The sequence below is a fragment of the Panicum virgatum genome, chromosome 5N (assembly GCF_016808335.1).
Source record: "Panicum virgatum strain AP13 chromosome 5N, P.virgatum_v5, whole genome shotgun sequence".
Lineage (NCBI taxonomy): Eukaryota > Viridiplantae > Streptophyta > Magnoliopsida > Poales > Poaceae > Panicum > Panicum virgatum.
In genome coordinates this window covers 70,925,797-70,941,246 of record NC_053149.1, presented here as the reverse complement: position 1 = coordinate 70,941,246, position 15,450 = coordinate 70,925,797, and the positions used below count along the sequence as shown (strand labels likewise).

General features: G+C 49.1%; 5 protein-coding genes across 5 annotated transcripts in view; 3 read left to right on the top strand and 2 right to left on the bottom strand.

Moving 5' to 3' along the window:
• Positions 1-667: 667 nt before the first annotated feature.
• LOC120673443 lies at positions 668-2,092 on the bottom strand. The gene is made up of 4 exons (XM_039954271.1): positions 1,951-2,092; positions 1,568-1,739; positions 1,205-1,277; positions 668-1,069 (listed from the first exon to the last, which is right to left on the bottom strand). Exons 1-4 carry the CDS (start codon positions 1,979-1,981, stop codon positions 818-820), a joined length of 528 nt encoding a protein of 175 aa, XP_039810205.1. The 5' UTR covers positions 1,982-2,092; the 3' UTR covers positions 668-817.
• Positions 2,093-3,200: 1,108 nt separating this feature from the next.
• Positions 3,201-3,696, bottom strand: LOC120675136 (heavy metal-associated isoprenylated plant protein 6-like). The gene is made up of 2 exons (XM_039956218.1): positions 3,612-3,696; positions 3,201-3,529 (listed from the first exon to the last, which is right to left on the bottom strand). The coding sequence occupies exons 1-2, from the start codon at positions 3,694-3,696 to the stop codon at positions 3,201-3,203; spliced, it is 414 nt and encodes a 137-aa protein (XP_039812152.1).
• Positions 3,697-5,255: 1,559 nt separating this feature from the next.
• Positions 5,256-5,872, top strand: LOC120672258 (putative calcium-binding protein CML23). The gene has a single exon (XM_039952575.1). It carries the CDS (start codon positions 5,313-5,315, stop codon positions 5,766-5,768), a length of 456 nt encoding a protein of 151 aa, XP_039808509.1. The 5' UTR covers positions 5,256-5,312; the 3' UTR covers positions 5,769-5,872.
• Positions 5,873-7,247: 1,375 nt separating this feature from the next.
• On the top strand, positions 7,248-8,297 carry LOC120672083 (probable calcium-binding protein CML31). The gene has a single exon (XM_039952376.1). It carries the CDS (start codon positions 7,603-7,605, stop codon positions 8,059-8,061), a length of 459 nt encoding a protein of 152 aa, XP_039808310.1. The 5' UTR covers positions 7,248-7,602; the 3' UTR covers positions 8,062-8,297.
• Positions 8,298-11,720: 3,423 nt separating this feature from the next.
• The window catches only part of LOC120674195 (non-specific phospholipase C2-like), a 4,484-nt gene continuing 754 nt past the window's right edge, over positions 11,721-15,450 (top strand). The window contains exons 1-2 of the mRNA XM_039955335.1: positions 11,721-12,408; positions 15,048-15,450. The exon at positions 15,048-15,450 is cut by the window's right edge and continues 115 nt beyond it. Of these exons, the coding sequence (XP_039811269.1) occupies positions 11,825-12,408; positions 15,048-15,450 (987 nt within the window). The 5' untranslated portion in view covers positions 11,721-11,824. The remainder of the gene's footprint in view (positions 12,409-15,047) is intronic.

The following is a 15,450-nucleotide window of genomic DNA, read 5'->3' as shown; positions in this document are numbered from 1 at the left end:
TCTATCTTGTTATTACTAGATATCAGATAGGTTCAGGATTTTCTCTTCCGATCGGTGAAGATCTTGTTATTACTATCTTGTTATTCCAAACTAGTAGTCGAGTAGTAGTAGGAAGAAAGGCATTTTTGATTGATGCGAGACTTTGTACCCAACAAGTAAACATTGTGTAATGGGCTAGCTCAGCTCATCGCACTTTGGTGTTGATTGAGATGGGGAGGGCCAAGCCGGAAGGTCCAGCAGCGCATTACCGCGCATCTTTTGGTCGACAGCGACTCAGCCCACCACCAGACATCCGTGTCGCCGGGGCCGGCAGAATACAATGCAACGCACCAAGGCCAGGCCCGACGATCCAGAGACGATCAGAGGAGAGGAGGCGTGTGATATTTTGGCGCGGCGGCGAGTGGAGGCCGCCGAGAGGGCTGGGGGCGGGCAGCGGCGGCCTCCCGCCACACCCCCCTCCCCTTTCCTCATTCGCTCGAATGGCGACGTGTTGGATCGATGTCGCGAGAGGCGTGCCCGTTTCCGCAGGCCAGGACCTCCGACTCAGGAGGAGCGCGTCGACACGACACCTTTGTCCCGTGTGCACCCACCCTTTTTGTCCTGCCTGCTCCACCTTTTGTTTCCTCCTCCGATCCCCTCCTTCCTAGCTAGAAGAAGAGAACAAAGATTGCGGCGACCTTTTCCCAATTATTGGTTGATTTAACAGTGCTCTTCTGGCATTTTCATCTAGGAGTATCACTTTTTTTTTACACTTGCGTGCGTCGCCAACCAAGCCAGCTGATGCGGAGCACAGAAAGCAGCAGCTCCGGTCCGGTCTTCAGAGCCTCTTGGACTTGATGAGGTAGGCGACGGAGCCGGAGGTGGCCAGAGGAATGACGACGTCGTCCGACAGCCAGCCCAGCCCCGGAAGGATCCGCTTCGCCAGGAACGCGCACGCCGGACCCCCGAACAGGAACATGCCAAACTCCACCGTCGCCTTGCCCAAGCTGAAGCTCTCCACCTTCATCACCTCCTTGCTCATCGCCACGAACTCCTCCTTCTTCACCTCGCCCTCCGACGTGTGATGCTTCTGCATTTTATTATAATACTATTGTTATCATTTCTCAATATTGGCCTATTCCCTAGTGGGGGGATCGGAGGAAACAGACACCAAGGTGGCAAGGTGCCATGAGCAGCTATTCCTTTCTGATTCAAGAGTAACAACCTTATATGCTTCCTCAAGAATCCTTTTCTCCGGTATCCTGTACTGCAGCTGCCCACGTTCCTCGCAAAACATTCTGAACAGGAACGACCTCAACGTAAGACATCCGCAATAAAAGTGCTGCCAGCCATCAGGTTGAATACATTCTCTCTTTTTTTTTAATGAAATTCTTGGGACGGAAATACAAAGTTCACTTCAGTTGTTCCCAAAAAAGAAAAAAAAGTTCAGTTCTGCATTGAGAAACTGGAGGTGTGCATCGAAGTTCAGTTCTGCATTGCGAAACTGGAGGGAAAACCATCGACAATGACTGTATGTATTGGATGATGCAAAGTGGGATTTTTATCCTTTCTCTAAAAAAAATCTTACTCGATGAGTTCAAAAATGGCGTGGTAGAATTCATCAAAGGACTGTACACGGGCGACAAATTCATCGTAGTGACTTTCCATGAACTCGATAAGCTTTTTCGTGTCGCTAGGCTTTGGGATTCCTGGTTCAGCCTTTTCACCCTTTGCGGAGCTCTGACTCTGATCTCCTCCACCTATCAAAACACAAGTTCAGAAACATCATTCATAATTTACTATGTATATATCACGATCAAACTCATCGAAACGCGAAGATCATACAAAGCATGCAGCCGCCTATTTTTATCTTGTGCGTGGTTGAAGAGAGTATAAACATATTTGAAAGCACACAAGTTGTTTTCAATGCAAGCAGGAACCAACATGATCGAAATGCATGGTTCAGCATACCTTGCTTCGCCTCGGCACTATCTTGTTCCATCCCTGAAATGGAGGAAGCTGGCTGGTCTCCTTGTGATCAATAGGACTTGCTAGTATGTTAGTACATATATATACATACATCAGGCTGCCACCCTTGTTCCTTGAGTAGGACATTGACAATGGAACGGCATTTCCTCGACAGTAAGCAAGGCCTGAAGTGCCCAGAACGCAGCAGAAAGGCATACAGGAACAGGAATCAGGTAACCTTTGTTGAACCCACCTGATAACTCCGATCCACTGCAAGAATTTTTTGCAGAAAATGCACGCAAGGTCCTCGTCGATATTGCCTAGAAATTTGTCTGGTCGCTTCAGAGACAAGTAAATAAATACTATCGTCAGAAAATAAGTTACTACCAATTACAAGTACTTGTAGATCGTACCTTGCCAATCACCAAATTTCTTGCCGCATATGCTCCTATACCTAGAGACCTAGACTCGGTCAGCGGCAACCGAGCACAAGAGAAAAAATTTTTTGTGAAAGAAACCGATAATCACGTACGTTTATCGGTGGTGACCGGTTTGATAAAAATTCTCAATAATTTTGAATTTGTACCCACCTTTTCCTCCTAGTCCATATGACCATATGTCTTCTCATTTCAATGAACTGTGATATCTTATATTTCATTATTTAGATTGTCCGACGATAATAATAGTCTAGATTATTTTGCGAACAGTTTGAGAAATATTTTCCCTAATAAATTTTCGAGAAATGCGATAAATACATTTATCGGCAACCTCGCCTAGGTGTCCCGCACCCGGCTCCGATCCCCCTCCGCCGTCGGCCAACTCGCCGTCGCTAGCTGCATCCTAGTATTCCTATCCCGTATGGACGCGCGGCGAAGGATCGATTCCCAAGTTGGAATGCCTTGCCGCTCGTTTCGATCAGTCGACGACTGCAATGCATCCCAGAAAAGTGAAAACTTGGCAGGAATCGAATAATGTTAGGCCAACTTGAGCTCATATTCATTCAAGGGAAAAGAGGAACGATAGCTAGCTTATTCATAGTACGTGTACTGGGAATTGAACGAGTGGTACGCGGTCACGTACTACTCTACCACTTACTACTCATCATCGCACACACGACACCGAGTCCTACAGACACAATGCAAGTCCATGCATGGGAAATAAACTGAAAACAGCAGCCAGGTCACAGTACGTGAGCATCACAAAAACTCGCCCCAGACACGTAGGCCGCTGATGTCGACTGCTCGATCTATCGGTCACTGCATGACGCAGCAGCCGTTGGGGTTGTCGTCGTGGAAGCGCGCCGGCGCCTCGTTCGCCAGGTGCTGCCGGCGCGCCGCCTCGTACTGATGGAGCGCGTGCGGCGCGGGCACCCACGACGCGCCGCCGCCGTACCCGTACCCGTACCCCTGCGGCGGCCCCAGGTGCACCATCTGCGGCTGGTTGTCCTCCGTGCCGTCGCTCACCACGGCGACGTGCTTCCCCGTCCTGGACTGGATCCGCCACTTGAGCTGCGACGCGTCGAGGCCGCTCCCGGCGACGACCACGAACCCCGTCTCCAGCGACACCCACAGGTCCTCCACCCCTGCATGCATCCATGGCGTCAAACGACAGGCCGGAGCCGGAGCGCCGCATCGCATTGGCATCCACACACACGCGCGGCTTACCGTAGATGCTCTTGATGACCTTGCGGATCTTGCGGGCGCAGCGGAGGCAGTGCACGTCCATCTTGAGGACGACGACGGGCGCCATGGATATATATGTTGCCTAGCTAGCTTTCGAATACGTGGGCGTACGTGCTGGTGCTGATCGATCGTTGGCTTATATAGAGGAGCTAGGAAGAGGAAGGAGGAGCAGATGAGGTCGGCGCATGCATGGGAGGGAGGAGAAATAATGGGGATTATGCGCGGACTCGAAATCGTCCGATTTATGTCGGCCGCCCACCAACATCACATCCTCTGCAAATCTCCTGCTTCCATGCATGCAGATTTACCATGCATAAGACCAGATATCAAAAGCTTCCAATGTAGTAATCACTAGTATCTTTCAGATTTACCATTATTTCTCCTCCCAAAGATCTTGCCGATACTATACTCGGCTGCCGAGATCTTGCCGTCGTCGTCGCGGTCGAACGCTGACAGCACGCGGCTGAACTCGGATGTCAAGATCGCCATCGTCAACGATCTTGCAAAAAGTTGAGAGAATGTTTTGCAGTTGCAGACAGCTAGGCTAATGATAAGTACCTACGGTGATCTCTGTCTGCAACTGCAATGGCAGGTTCAGATGCCCAATTCTGTGGCTATAAATACAGCAACCATGCATGCGTGTGCCCGCATCATACGGTGAAGTTTGTGTTGATAATTTCAAGGCGCAACCACATGCCTGACGAACGAGTCAGTACTTGGTAGTGTCAAGACGAATTCTTAGCTCTAGCAGACTAGCACTATGGGTGTGGGTTGGCTCTTTCTTTGCAATTAATGAATTGCTATATAAGTTTAGAAGACGAGGTGCAGCCGGCTCCAAGAGAAAGGGACCTCGTCAGCAGCTCCTCATGATGATTTCTTTATAATTATTTGCAGAGTACAGTATATAGCAATAGTCTGACATATCTGGAATGGCGCATATAATAACTGGTCGTCGCAGCCGGCGATGACGAAGTCCTTGCTTCGGTTGTTTCGTTCGTTCTGTTTGGTCTTATCTTGCTTTTCAAACAAAATTTTCTATGATCCAACTGATCAACTTCATAAACCAAGTAGCTAGGAGGATACCAAACTCGGTTCATCAGAAATTTGTGTTGTTATTACAGTAGATCATTCCATCAGAACCTCTCCTCTCTTCTTTCCAGAAATAGGAGGACTGCAATCATACAGACAACTAGACAATCAGCAGGTGAGCAGTACAACTGATGTAACTGAAACAACACTCTCTTTTTTTTGTGCACTGCGATTACTGCTGCACACGAGGGAAGTGTAGAGGAGGAGGTAGAACGAACGCCACATCACAATAAACTTGAGACGCCAGTCACATACGGCATGCAAGAAGTTCAGTCAGTTTGTCGCTGGACCAAAGACAAAGGACTCCAATCTGTTCAGCACACCCGTGCAATTGAAAACCGCCACCCACTTTTCCAGTCAAAATTGTTACTTGTTCTTTTTTTCATTCCCTTGGAAAGGTACGTGATGCTAATTGCTAAACATAATCTAAGCATCGCCAGTTAGCTGATTACCTCCACTATAAATACTGATGCAAATGGCCTCTCAGCCACAGCACCAGCTACAGACCATTCAACAAGTCCAAGTGTCAACCAAACAACCAAGGACAGGTCGCTCCAAAGTCCAAACGAGCCTTTGCGGTGAACGGCCGGCAGCATGGTTGCTGCGTCAGGTGAGTTGAGGCGCGTGTTCGCGTCCTTCGACCAGGACGGCGACGGCAAGATCTCCGCCGCGGAGCTGCAGCTCTGCATGAAGGCGGCGACCGGCGAGGACATGCCCGCCGAGGACGTGAGGGCGGTGATGGCGTCGGCGGACGCGGACGGCGACGGGCTGCTGGACGAGGAGGAGTTCGTGAGGCTGGCGGGGGAGGTGGTGGAGGCCGAGGACCACGACTACGACGACGAGGACAGGCGCAGGTGGCTCCGGGAGGCGTTCGGGATGTACGAGATGGAGAGCAGCGGGTGCATCACGGCGCTGAGCCTGAAGCTGATGCTGGCCAAGCTGGGCGCGCACCGGGACATCGCCGAGTGCCAGGCGATGATCTGCAGGTTCGACCTGGATGGGGATGGCGTGCTCAGCTTCGACGAGTTCAAGACCATGATGATGGGCTGAGGGTGTGATAGCAGACAGCAGACGATGCTACTAGTTGAAATGGCTTCTGATGACCTGAATTCCTGATTGATGGAGTATTCGGCCGTTGAATCTGTAGTTCTTGTGTTGTTTGAATGTGAGGGGTCACTGTAAATTCATTCTCAGAAGGAATGATCGAATGGGCAGTGCACTTGCTGTCTGTTTGCCAACGCGAACGTCGTACTCAGCAGCAAAACGTTCCAGTGCTGCTAGCATCATGCGTACAAAGCTGAATCCGGACTGCCAGAGTCCGAAAACGTACAACTTCAGATCGTACCTAGCTGGTGCGCACAAGTTGCGATGACAAAGCATTAAAAAAACAAGAGAAATTGATGTTTTTTGCCCCTAATTTGGATTGCAACTTGTAATTATACCCTCATTTATGTTAACTTGTGATTTTACCCTTGCTATTCTCAGCGACTTTGCCCCTGTTTTGACTATTGACTAGGGACAAAATCACGCTGACGGATGAGCAGCAAGGGCAAAATCACAAAGTTAAGTAAATCGAGGGTACAATCGTAATTGCAATGTAAATTAAGGGCAAGACCACAAATGCCCCATTTTGCTCCCATTTTGACTATCAACTTGGGGTAAAATCGCGTTGATTTATGAACAACAAGAGCAAAATCACAAAGTTAAGGGAAACAAGGGTATAATCGTAATTGCACTGTAAATTAAGGGCAAGAACATAAATGCCAAAAAAAACAATCTGAGCAAGTCTAAATTAGGCAAGTGACGTCATCATCGACGTGGGCATGAGAGCTGCCTATACCGAATCTTGAATTTTACGGAACTTCACCTGCCGAGGGCCTACTTTTGAAATATGCAGGTTACTAGTATTAAACTTACTAGTATAGTAATCCAGGTTGCCGAGTTTTACAAGTGAAATGTCCGTCAATCCGAATAATGAAACATTGAACGTATAAATTACAATGTCCAAAGGATGCTCAAATTTTCAAACGCTCGTGCGCGTAGGGGAGTTCCATTTTGCAGTTTTGTCATTTCCCGTGAAAGTCGTGGACATTGTTTGTTAAAAGATCTCCATGGAGAGTTGGTGACCATACCAAAAGAGAACGAGAAACGCCGCACGGACACAGTACGACGAGGACGGTGACATGAGAAAAAAAAGAAAGACGCGCAGCGCCGCCGCAGCCTGCCAATGGGATAGGATAACCAAGTCGGACCGGAGAACACGGCAGGCGCAGCGTCCGGTCCGGCTCGGAAGATCCCCGGCTTCTTCCTCTGCATTGCATGCCTGCGCGGAATCTAATCCATCCAGAAACCACCCGGCCGCCACGCTGAAACATCCTCTCCTACGCCACGGAATTTCCAAGGTTCCCATCCGAGTTTCTTTCTCGCGACCTGTCCTGCCCCTTCTAGATATCCATATTTTTTTTCTAGTCCACTAGTAGTAGTAGAAGTATTGAAGAAGAAGGTGGTTGGTCTAAGCTGCCACACGGCACGGCAACGACGACGACCTGCAAGGCTTGCAGCCTTGTCGATCGCGTCCTCCCCGCCATGCCGTGAAGCTTCCAAAATGCGCGTCTCATCAATGACTGCCCTCATCTACTAGCTAGAGGAGGGCAGGCGTCCAGTATATAACCACAGGACACGGCCGCCATGTTTGGCAGCCAGCACCAATCCATGCATATCCAAGCAGCAAGAAGAATAGCAGGACACGACCACTTGATCTGAGGCACATCGTCAGACATCTATCTCTGCTAGCTAGCTACCTCAATAAGCTCACCGCCGGCCGGCGATCATATTCATATCTATCGATTAGCAACCGCGAAGAAGCAGGCCGTACCGATCGAGGATGGTTGTCGCGTCGTCGTCTTGTGCCAGCAGCAGCAGCAGCGAGCTGGGGTCCCTGTTCGCCGCGTTCGACAAGGACGGCGACGGGCGGATCTCGGCGGCGGAGCTGCGGCTGTGCATGAAGGCGACGCTGGGCGAGGACGTGTCGGCGGAGGACGCGGAGGCGCTGGTGGCCTCGGTGGACGCGGACGGCGACGGGCTGCTGGACGGGGACGAGTTCGCGCGCCTGGTGCACGCCGAGGTCGGGGAGGAGGAGCGCCACCGGGGGCTCCGCCAGGCGTTCGGCATGTACGAGATGGAGGGCCAGGGCTGCATCACCCCCACCAGCCTCAAGCGGATGCTCAGCAGGCTCGGCGCGCACCAGGAGATCGACGACTGCCGCGCCATGATCTGCAGGTTCGACCTCGACGGCGACGGCGTGCTCAGCTTCGACGAGTTCAAGATCATGATGAGCGCATGAAACACAAGACGATTATTGTGCTTGCGGTTCATTATTATTGGTGTAGGATGTTCATATACATAGCATAGTCCCATCCCATACATCCATCCATTGATTCATTCATTGATTCATTCATTCTTTAATTTGGTATATATATATTGTTGATAAATCTGGCAGCTGTGCGTGCATATTCGTTTATTCAGCAGAAATAATTGAATTGTTCGTTACTTGAATAATCACAAAGGAAATGTCCATTACTTGTATCCTTCAAAGGTCAAACTTCAAACACATGTAGGATCATTAAGTCAAACTTGAATTGTCCATATTTCTTCATTGTGCACATGAACCTTTCCTGCCTTCTTTAATCTGCTTCTCGTTCTGGTCAACAGTCTGAGGAAAGAAAAAAGATAGTGCAAGTGGGTGTACATGGGCTTGGTCTCTTTTTAACACTAATCCTTCGCTTTCTTTTTTCTTTAAATATACTTTATTTTCCCCTTAAATATATAAATTGTTGTTTAAAAGCTGGTGGTATGTGTGGTTATATATTAAAGCACTTTAAAATCAGCTAAATAACGATATACTTGTACGATGTTTTGATGCATGAGAGGAAAGATACCCAATTTTTCATGGATTTAGAAAGATTCGTCCAATAATTACGTTTTTTTTTGTAAATTTTCTGACATTTTTTTTTTTGGAGCGGAAGGGCTGGAGCCCAGATATTTAGATTGCCTCAACTTTTACAGAGAAACCCCTGGAGAAGGTAAATTTTCTGACATTTGAAAGCAGAGGCGGTGAACGGGGCAAGATTCTCTGACGAAAGGCCCAAACGGAAAATAGCCCAAAACCCTTGTGCACGGCCTGTGATGTTTTTTTTTTTTTTTTGAGACAAAGCGGGCTGTGACGTTTAACGGTCAGCAAAACTCTCTGGTAGCGCAATTAGGCGTATCTGTGGGCTGGGCGACTGGGCGTGGTGGAGACGGGAATATCTGGTCCAGCAACGGCGGACGTGTGGTGTGCGCCGTGACACGTACTAGTAGAGACGTGCCAAGTCCAATGAAACACGGCGCCTTGCCCCGGAAATTCCCATACGTCTTTCGAAAACATATAGGAACTACGTTCAAAAAAAAACATATAGGAACTCTGGCCTTGCCCTGCCTACCTGCCTGCCTGCTGGATAAAAAGGAGGATTGCTGGACCCGTCTGGGTGAGGTTGACGTGCCACCAACATCTATCGATCTATCGTCGGGCCCCCACACCATGTCCCTCTTTATGCAGAGATCCCGACAACGATGGGCTGGCTCACTACGATGGATCGTGAGTGGGAACATATTAAACACTTTGTCTATACTACGAGCATTAGAGCAGGTACAATAAGCCAACTCAGCTTGGCTTAAAGCCAAACCACGTCAGCACATTTCTATGTGGCGGTGAGAGAAAAGAGGAGAGAGAACAAGATCGGCGCTGGCAGCGTCGCCGGTCGCATCACGTTCTCCAAGACGTTGCCGGTCCCACACGCACTTAATCTCTCCCTTGCTCTCTCGTGCTGCCATCCCTGTCACCTCTCCGGTGGTTCATATGTAAATAAAAAAATATTTTTGCAACAGGAGAAGAGACTAGCTTATTGTATACTTTGTCTATTAGATTTCTTTGCTGCCTACGTAGCTTGGCTTATTGACAAGCTTATTGACCTTGCTCTTACAATACTCTTCGCACCTTAATTTATTGCAGCATCTATCATGATAGTGTTTGTCATGCTCCTTTGACTATCATTAATAATAATGCCAGTCTTAATGGAAGTTTCATGAAGGATTTCATGACATTAAATATCATCAATTTTGCTGACATGGCAAAGAGAGAAGGATGAAGTTTCATGAGATGTGAGGAGAGTTTCATCACCATGAAACATATTTGGCACAGTTACTTAGTTTCCAGTCTAGGTAACTGTGCCCATAAAACTTCCACTGAAATTGGCCTAATAGTATAGTATGTGGGAACAGAACATTACACGATTGGGATGGCGTACGGTTTTTTTTTTTTGAGGCAACGGGAAAGCTACAAACTCGCTCTGCATGCGCTGTGCTACCGCTGTCCTATCCTATCTCCTCGCGCAGGCTGCAGCCTCTGCTGCTCGCTGACAGCTACAAGAGAATGGCTTGAAGAACGACGTTGCGCCCTCATTGCACTTTCCAGTTCCCACGGTCACAGAGAGAGCAGTACTGCCACGCGAGCTCAGGATGCAGAGGGATTATTCCTTTCGATCTTCATTGCGCCGCGAAGAATGAAGATTAGACGTTCAGGCATGCTGCATTGCGTTTGCATGTCAGACTTGCCAAGCAGTGAAGCAAGTGTATACTATATATGTATTGCCCATCGATCGACTCAAGTAAACAAAGGGGGGCGCGCGCGGCTGCCGGCCGGTAGGGGGATCACGATATGATCGATGCAAATGCAATGGGGCACATCGCATCGCCTGGACGTGCCATTTCTGCTGATAGCTACGCACCCGATTGCATGCATGATTGCACACGGCATGAGAGAGAAATAAAGTCAGAAAAGGATACGAGAAAGATCAAGCTAAGGGCCCGAGCCTGATTGTCATTTAGTTCTAACAGCGGCTGATCGACGCACACGGAAGGCATCATATCTTCACCATGAATCTCGGGAGCATCTCGGAAGGCATCGTTCAGTCACTGTAATCTGTATCTGCACGTATCCTGCTCTGATCTTGACCTCTACAATCATTTGACATGCACGGATATTAATTAGGATACGGAAACCTGGCAAAATACACATCACGCGTCTAATAACAGCCTAATCATCTCATCTTCTTTTATCCGTTTCCATCAAAAAAAAAATTCTTCTTTTACGAGCAATCATCACGGGTTAGTTATCTGATTATCTCACACGAGAATCAACTACTGATGCGTCACCTAAAGACCATCTACTCCAAATCACACTGCAGTAAAAATAGGCCGGCTTCATTTCAAGCTGAAGATACGTTTTCTTTTTTTGCACGGCCGGACGGTGCTTTCGGATGGATTCCAACGAACCAGACCGCCTGCACGGGGTGCGTTGCGTGGCTGCTGCTCTGGCTACACACACAGATGACGAGACCGGCAGCGGCGCCGGCGAACATGTTCTTCCCACTAGTCCCAGGAAACAGACCACCTACAAACCTGAGCGCTCCACCGTGGACATGGTTCATACACCGCCGCTCTGCAGCAAGTCGACCACGGAGCGGATACGGAGGAATTTATAAAAACAGGCCCATACAGATGGGACCATCTCTTATTCGGCAAGAATTAATCGTTACATTAAGTATTACTATATCCAGCTCACAAAGAGTCAATGCATGCTTTGACTAATATCTAGTCAGATTCGTTTTACGAAACATACTCGTAAAAATATTTGGTTTGGAAACATAGAATTCATTCATATTTGCATAGTATTTGCCTTGAAAATATCGTGTTCTCTCAATGTCTCGTACGGTCGATCGGTGTGCATGGGTGTGACAGTCCATAGCTGTGGAGTGTGGACCCTGTCCACATGGTTGTATGCCCGTCCGATCCGTCCACAACAGGACAACCGTGGCGTCCAATAAAACGCCACGCCAGGCACAGCACCGCCACCGCCAGGCACCACCCACAGGGGGGTCCATCACGGGCGAGCTACCCGGCCACACCCTCCACGATCTCTCCCCAATCCTCCTCCTCCCCACTCCAGTGCGCACGCACAGTCGCAGCAGGTCGAGGGAAGAACAACCAAGGAAAGGAAAGGAACAACAATGGCGGTCCGCCGCCGCAGCACGTGCAGCGCCCGGGCGCCGAGCCTACCGGTAGCGGCGGTGCTCTTCCTCCTCCTGGCGGCCGCGCCGGCGTGCCTTGAGGCCGGGGGCCCGATCAAGACGGTGGTGGTGGTGGTGATGGAGAACCGTTCCTTCGACCACATGCTGGGGTGGATGAAGCGGCTGAACCCGGCGATCGACGGCGTGACGGGCGCGGAGTGGAACCCGGCCAACACGACGGACCCGGCGGCGGGGCGCGTCTACTTCGGGGAGGGCGCGCAGTACGTGGACCCGGACCCGGGGCACTCGTTCCAGGAGATCCGGCAGCAGATCTTCGGCTCCGACGACGCGTCCGGCCCCGCCCGGATGGACGGCTTCGTGCAGCAGGCGCGCTCGCTGGGGGGCAACATGACCGACGCCGTCATGCACGGCTTCGCGCCCGACAGCGTCGCCGTCTACCGCGAGCTCGTCGCCCAGTTCGCCGTCTGCGACCGCTGGTTCGCCTCCGTGCCCTCGTCCACGCAGCCCAACCGGCTGTTCGTCCACTCCGGCACATCCGGCGGCGCCACCAGCAACAACCCGCAGTACGTGCTGCATTCATTAATTCATTCTCTTATCATCATTATCTCCATCGACTGCCTTTGCTTTACTTCATTCATTCCGCACATAATATTGCATTCCCTTCTTGATAAGAGTATCTATCTGTGTCCGTGGATATTTAATTTTTGTGCTGGCTGCATTGCATAATTCTGGTTATTATTCGTTGCGTGTGAGCCTCCAGTGCAGCCACAGGCCCACAGGCCACAGCCACAGGGGTTGGTTGGTTGCCAACCTTGGCTTGCTTGGCTTAATTATTCATGGATATATAGTGGTGGCTTGCATTGGTAGGGAGTGTCAAAACTGTTGCTCAGTGGATAATCACATTAATATTAATGGCCTCCGATCCCCTATTATTAGTTACTACTATATATACTTGGCCCGTTTAAAATTGCAATGTAGTAGTAGGCCACGCACACAAGTACTCGATCTACTCCTGGATATTTCTTCAGTTAGAATATCTGTATAGGCAAATTTTGTTTTCCTCTTATGTCGATCGTTGACTTGCAGCATCTATCTTCTTTTGGCAGAGTATAACAATAATATATAATGCTTGAAATACGAAATATATAGATGGATTATTACTACATACTACATAACCTAAAGAAGAAGTAAAAAAAGTTTCAAGGGTAAAATGTCACGTCTTAAACTGTCTAGTTGCGTTACATAGTAGTGGTCAGAAGCAGCAGGAGGCGCCAATATATATAGTAGAGTACATACACGAGATGTTGAAAAAACAGGCGCCGCAGTCAGTTGCTTTAATTTGTTAGCAGGTGACGTTGCTTCAGAGTCGGTCGGTGCTGCACACGCCGGCCTATATTCTACTCTAGGCGGTAGATTCCTGCCCAAACTCTTAGAAGGCCAGAACACGTTAGAATCTTTAGTAGTCCAAGTCTACTACTAGGCCCGTGTTGAGTTCCAAAATTCAAAATTCCAAAAAAAAATTCCGGCACCTGCATGAAGACTTAAATCTAGACAAAATAAAAAACGTATTGCGACTGCTGTCTGTAAATGGCGAGACGAATCTAATGAACCTAATTAGGCTGTAATCAGGCGCTAAATTGCTACAGTGATGCTACAGTAAACAACCTCTAATGACGGATTAATTAGGCTCATTAGATTCGTCTCGCGATTTACAGACGAGTTCTGTAATTATTTTTGTGATTAGTCTATGTTTAGTACTTCAAATGTAAAAAGATATCTTTTCAAAATTTTTACAACGCGCAACCAAACGGGGTCTAGTTCATGTACTACTACTACATGCATATGCATATGGTTCGGTAGCGTACGTACGTTCAAAATTGGGCCAGCAAAGCAAGCAAAGGCTAGCCTTGTAAAAGTAGTGTAGTAGGACCGCAATCCAACAGCACCAGATCGCGGTTGCCTCTTGTCTGCACCTGCACCTTGCCTCTTGTCGAACTGCCATCCTTCTTCCCGGTGCACTACTACTAGTGGCGCCTAATAATTAACACAAAGCAAAAGCACCCATCACCGGCCAGCCTCGTCTCGCCACTGACATGATGATGACCCTATGCTTTGCTGGCCGTCCCGATCCACCGCCGTCCGTGTGAAAGCAGAAAGGTGCTGCAGGACTGATGGTGGTCTGCGTGATCGAGCACGACCTGTGTGCTGTGTTATGTCGGTCGGTGCTGTGCTTTTGGGTTTGGGGCCAAGTGAGAATTTGATGCTTATAATATTAATTCCAGCGTACTGTATGCAGCGACAACATGCTCACTTGTCGGCAGCTTATGCTGTGTTCTTGACTAGTTGACTACTTGTCTGCTGCGGAAGAACGAGTAAGTAGTCTTTGCTGGTTTCACGATTGCCGTATACCGTGGCGGATACAGAAATGAATTAAGGGGAACTAACTTTCTTTTTCCTTCTCTTCATTTATTCTTACTCCTCTTTTCACCTAAAAGATAGAGAAAAGGCTTTAAAAAATGGAGAATAGGCTCAAGGGGGACCCTATTGTTTATGGAGGTCTAGGGGGCTAAGCCCCCCCCCCCTACCACTGCAAGATCTGTCCCTGGACGTATTTCTAGACTCACTGCTAGATCCGCCGTATTTTTCTTGGCTCTATCCGGCTAGGTGCAAGATATACCTTCATTCGGTTATTAGATTAATTTGGGTCTGTCAATCTTTTTTCTAAAAAAATGAACTAGGATGTACAATCATCATCATCATCATCTAGATTCTACTCCGGTCAAAAAGAGAAAAAAAATGGGCTACTCCTCTTTAAGGTTCTATTCAACAAAAGAAAATAGGTTCCATTCCCTTCAACCAAAAGGCAGATGGGGGTGGGACACAATGAAGCTAATAAGCTTAACAGCTAAGCAAGCATTTGATCCCTGCCTCACTGGACTGGATAGTTGGGCCTGCTTAATACTATCACGCCAGCTGAAAGTCGTAAACAGGCCAGCCATCATTCTTTCTCTACGTACTGGGGGGCCGTAGAACCACCAGATTCGGCCCAATAATCCTTCTATGTGTTCGAGTACTGTTCTTTTGCAGAGGCAGAGAGGATGTGTCCGTTGAACACTTACACTTGAAGAACCAGTTTGTGAAGCTCGTATCGCAACCATGATGAGTATGTAATGACCACTAATAATAATGTTATATGCTGCAGGCTGCTGGCCAAGGGTTACCCTCAGCGGACCATCTTCGACAACATCCACGACGCGGGCCTGTCGTTCGGCGTCTACTTCCAGGACGTGCCGGCGGTGCTCTTCTACCGCAACCTGCGCAAGCTCAAGTACCTGCTCGACTTCCACCCCTTCCACTCCAGCTTCCGCGACCACGCCAGCCGGGGATCCCTCCCCAACTACGCCGTCATCGAGCAGCACTACCTCGACTCCAAGCTCGACCCGGCCAACGACGACCACCCCTCCCACGACGTCTACCAGGGCCAGATGTTCGTCAAGGAGATCTACGAGACGCTGCGCGCAAGCCCGCAGTGGAACGAGACGCTCATGGTCCTCACCTACGACGAGCACGGGGGCTTCTTCGACCACGTCCCCACGCCCGTCCAC

Coding starts and splice junctions, on each gene's coding strand:
- LOC120673443 (XM_039954271.1), bottom strand. CDS start 1,981: ATGGAACAAGATAGTGCCGAGGCGAAGCAAG. Junction 1,278..1,567: donor GCCATTTTTGAACTCATCGA/GTAAGATTTTTT, acceptor GTTCCTGTTCAG/AATGTTTTGCGAGGAACGTG. Junction 1,070..1,204: donor TTCTTGAGGAAGCATATAAG/GTTGTTACTCTT, acceptor AATAAAATGCAG/AAGCATCACACGTCGGAGGG.
- LOC120675136 (XM_039956218.1), bottom strand. CDS start 3,696: ATGGCGCCCGTCGTCGTCCTCAAGATGGACGTGCACTGCCTCCGCTGC. Junction 3,530..3,611: donor GGTCATCAAGAGCATCTACG/GTAAGCCGCGCG, acceptor GGATGCATGCAG/GGGTGGAGGACCTGTGGGTG.
- LOC120672258 (XM_039952575.1), top strand. CDS start 5,313: ATGGTTGCTGCGTCAGGTGAGTTGAGGCGCGTGTTCGCGTCCTTCGAC.
- LOC120672083 (XM_039952376.1), top strand. CDS start 7,603: ATGGTTGTCGCGTCGTCGTCTTGTGCCAGCAGCAGCAGCAGCGAGCTG.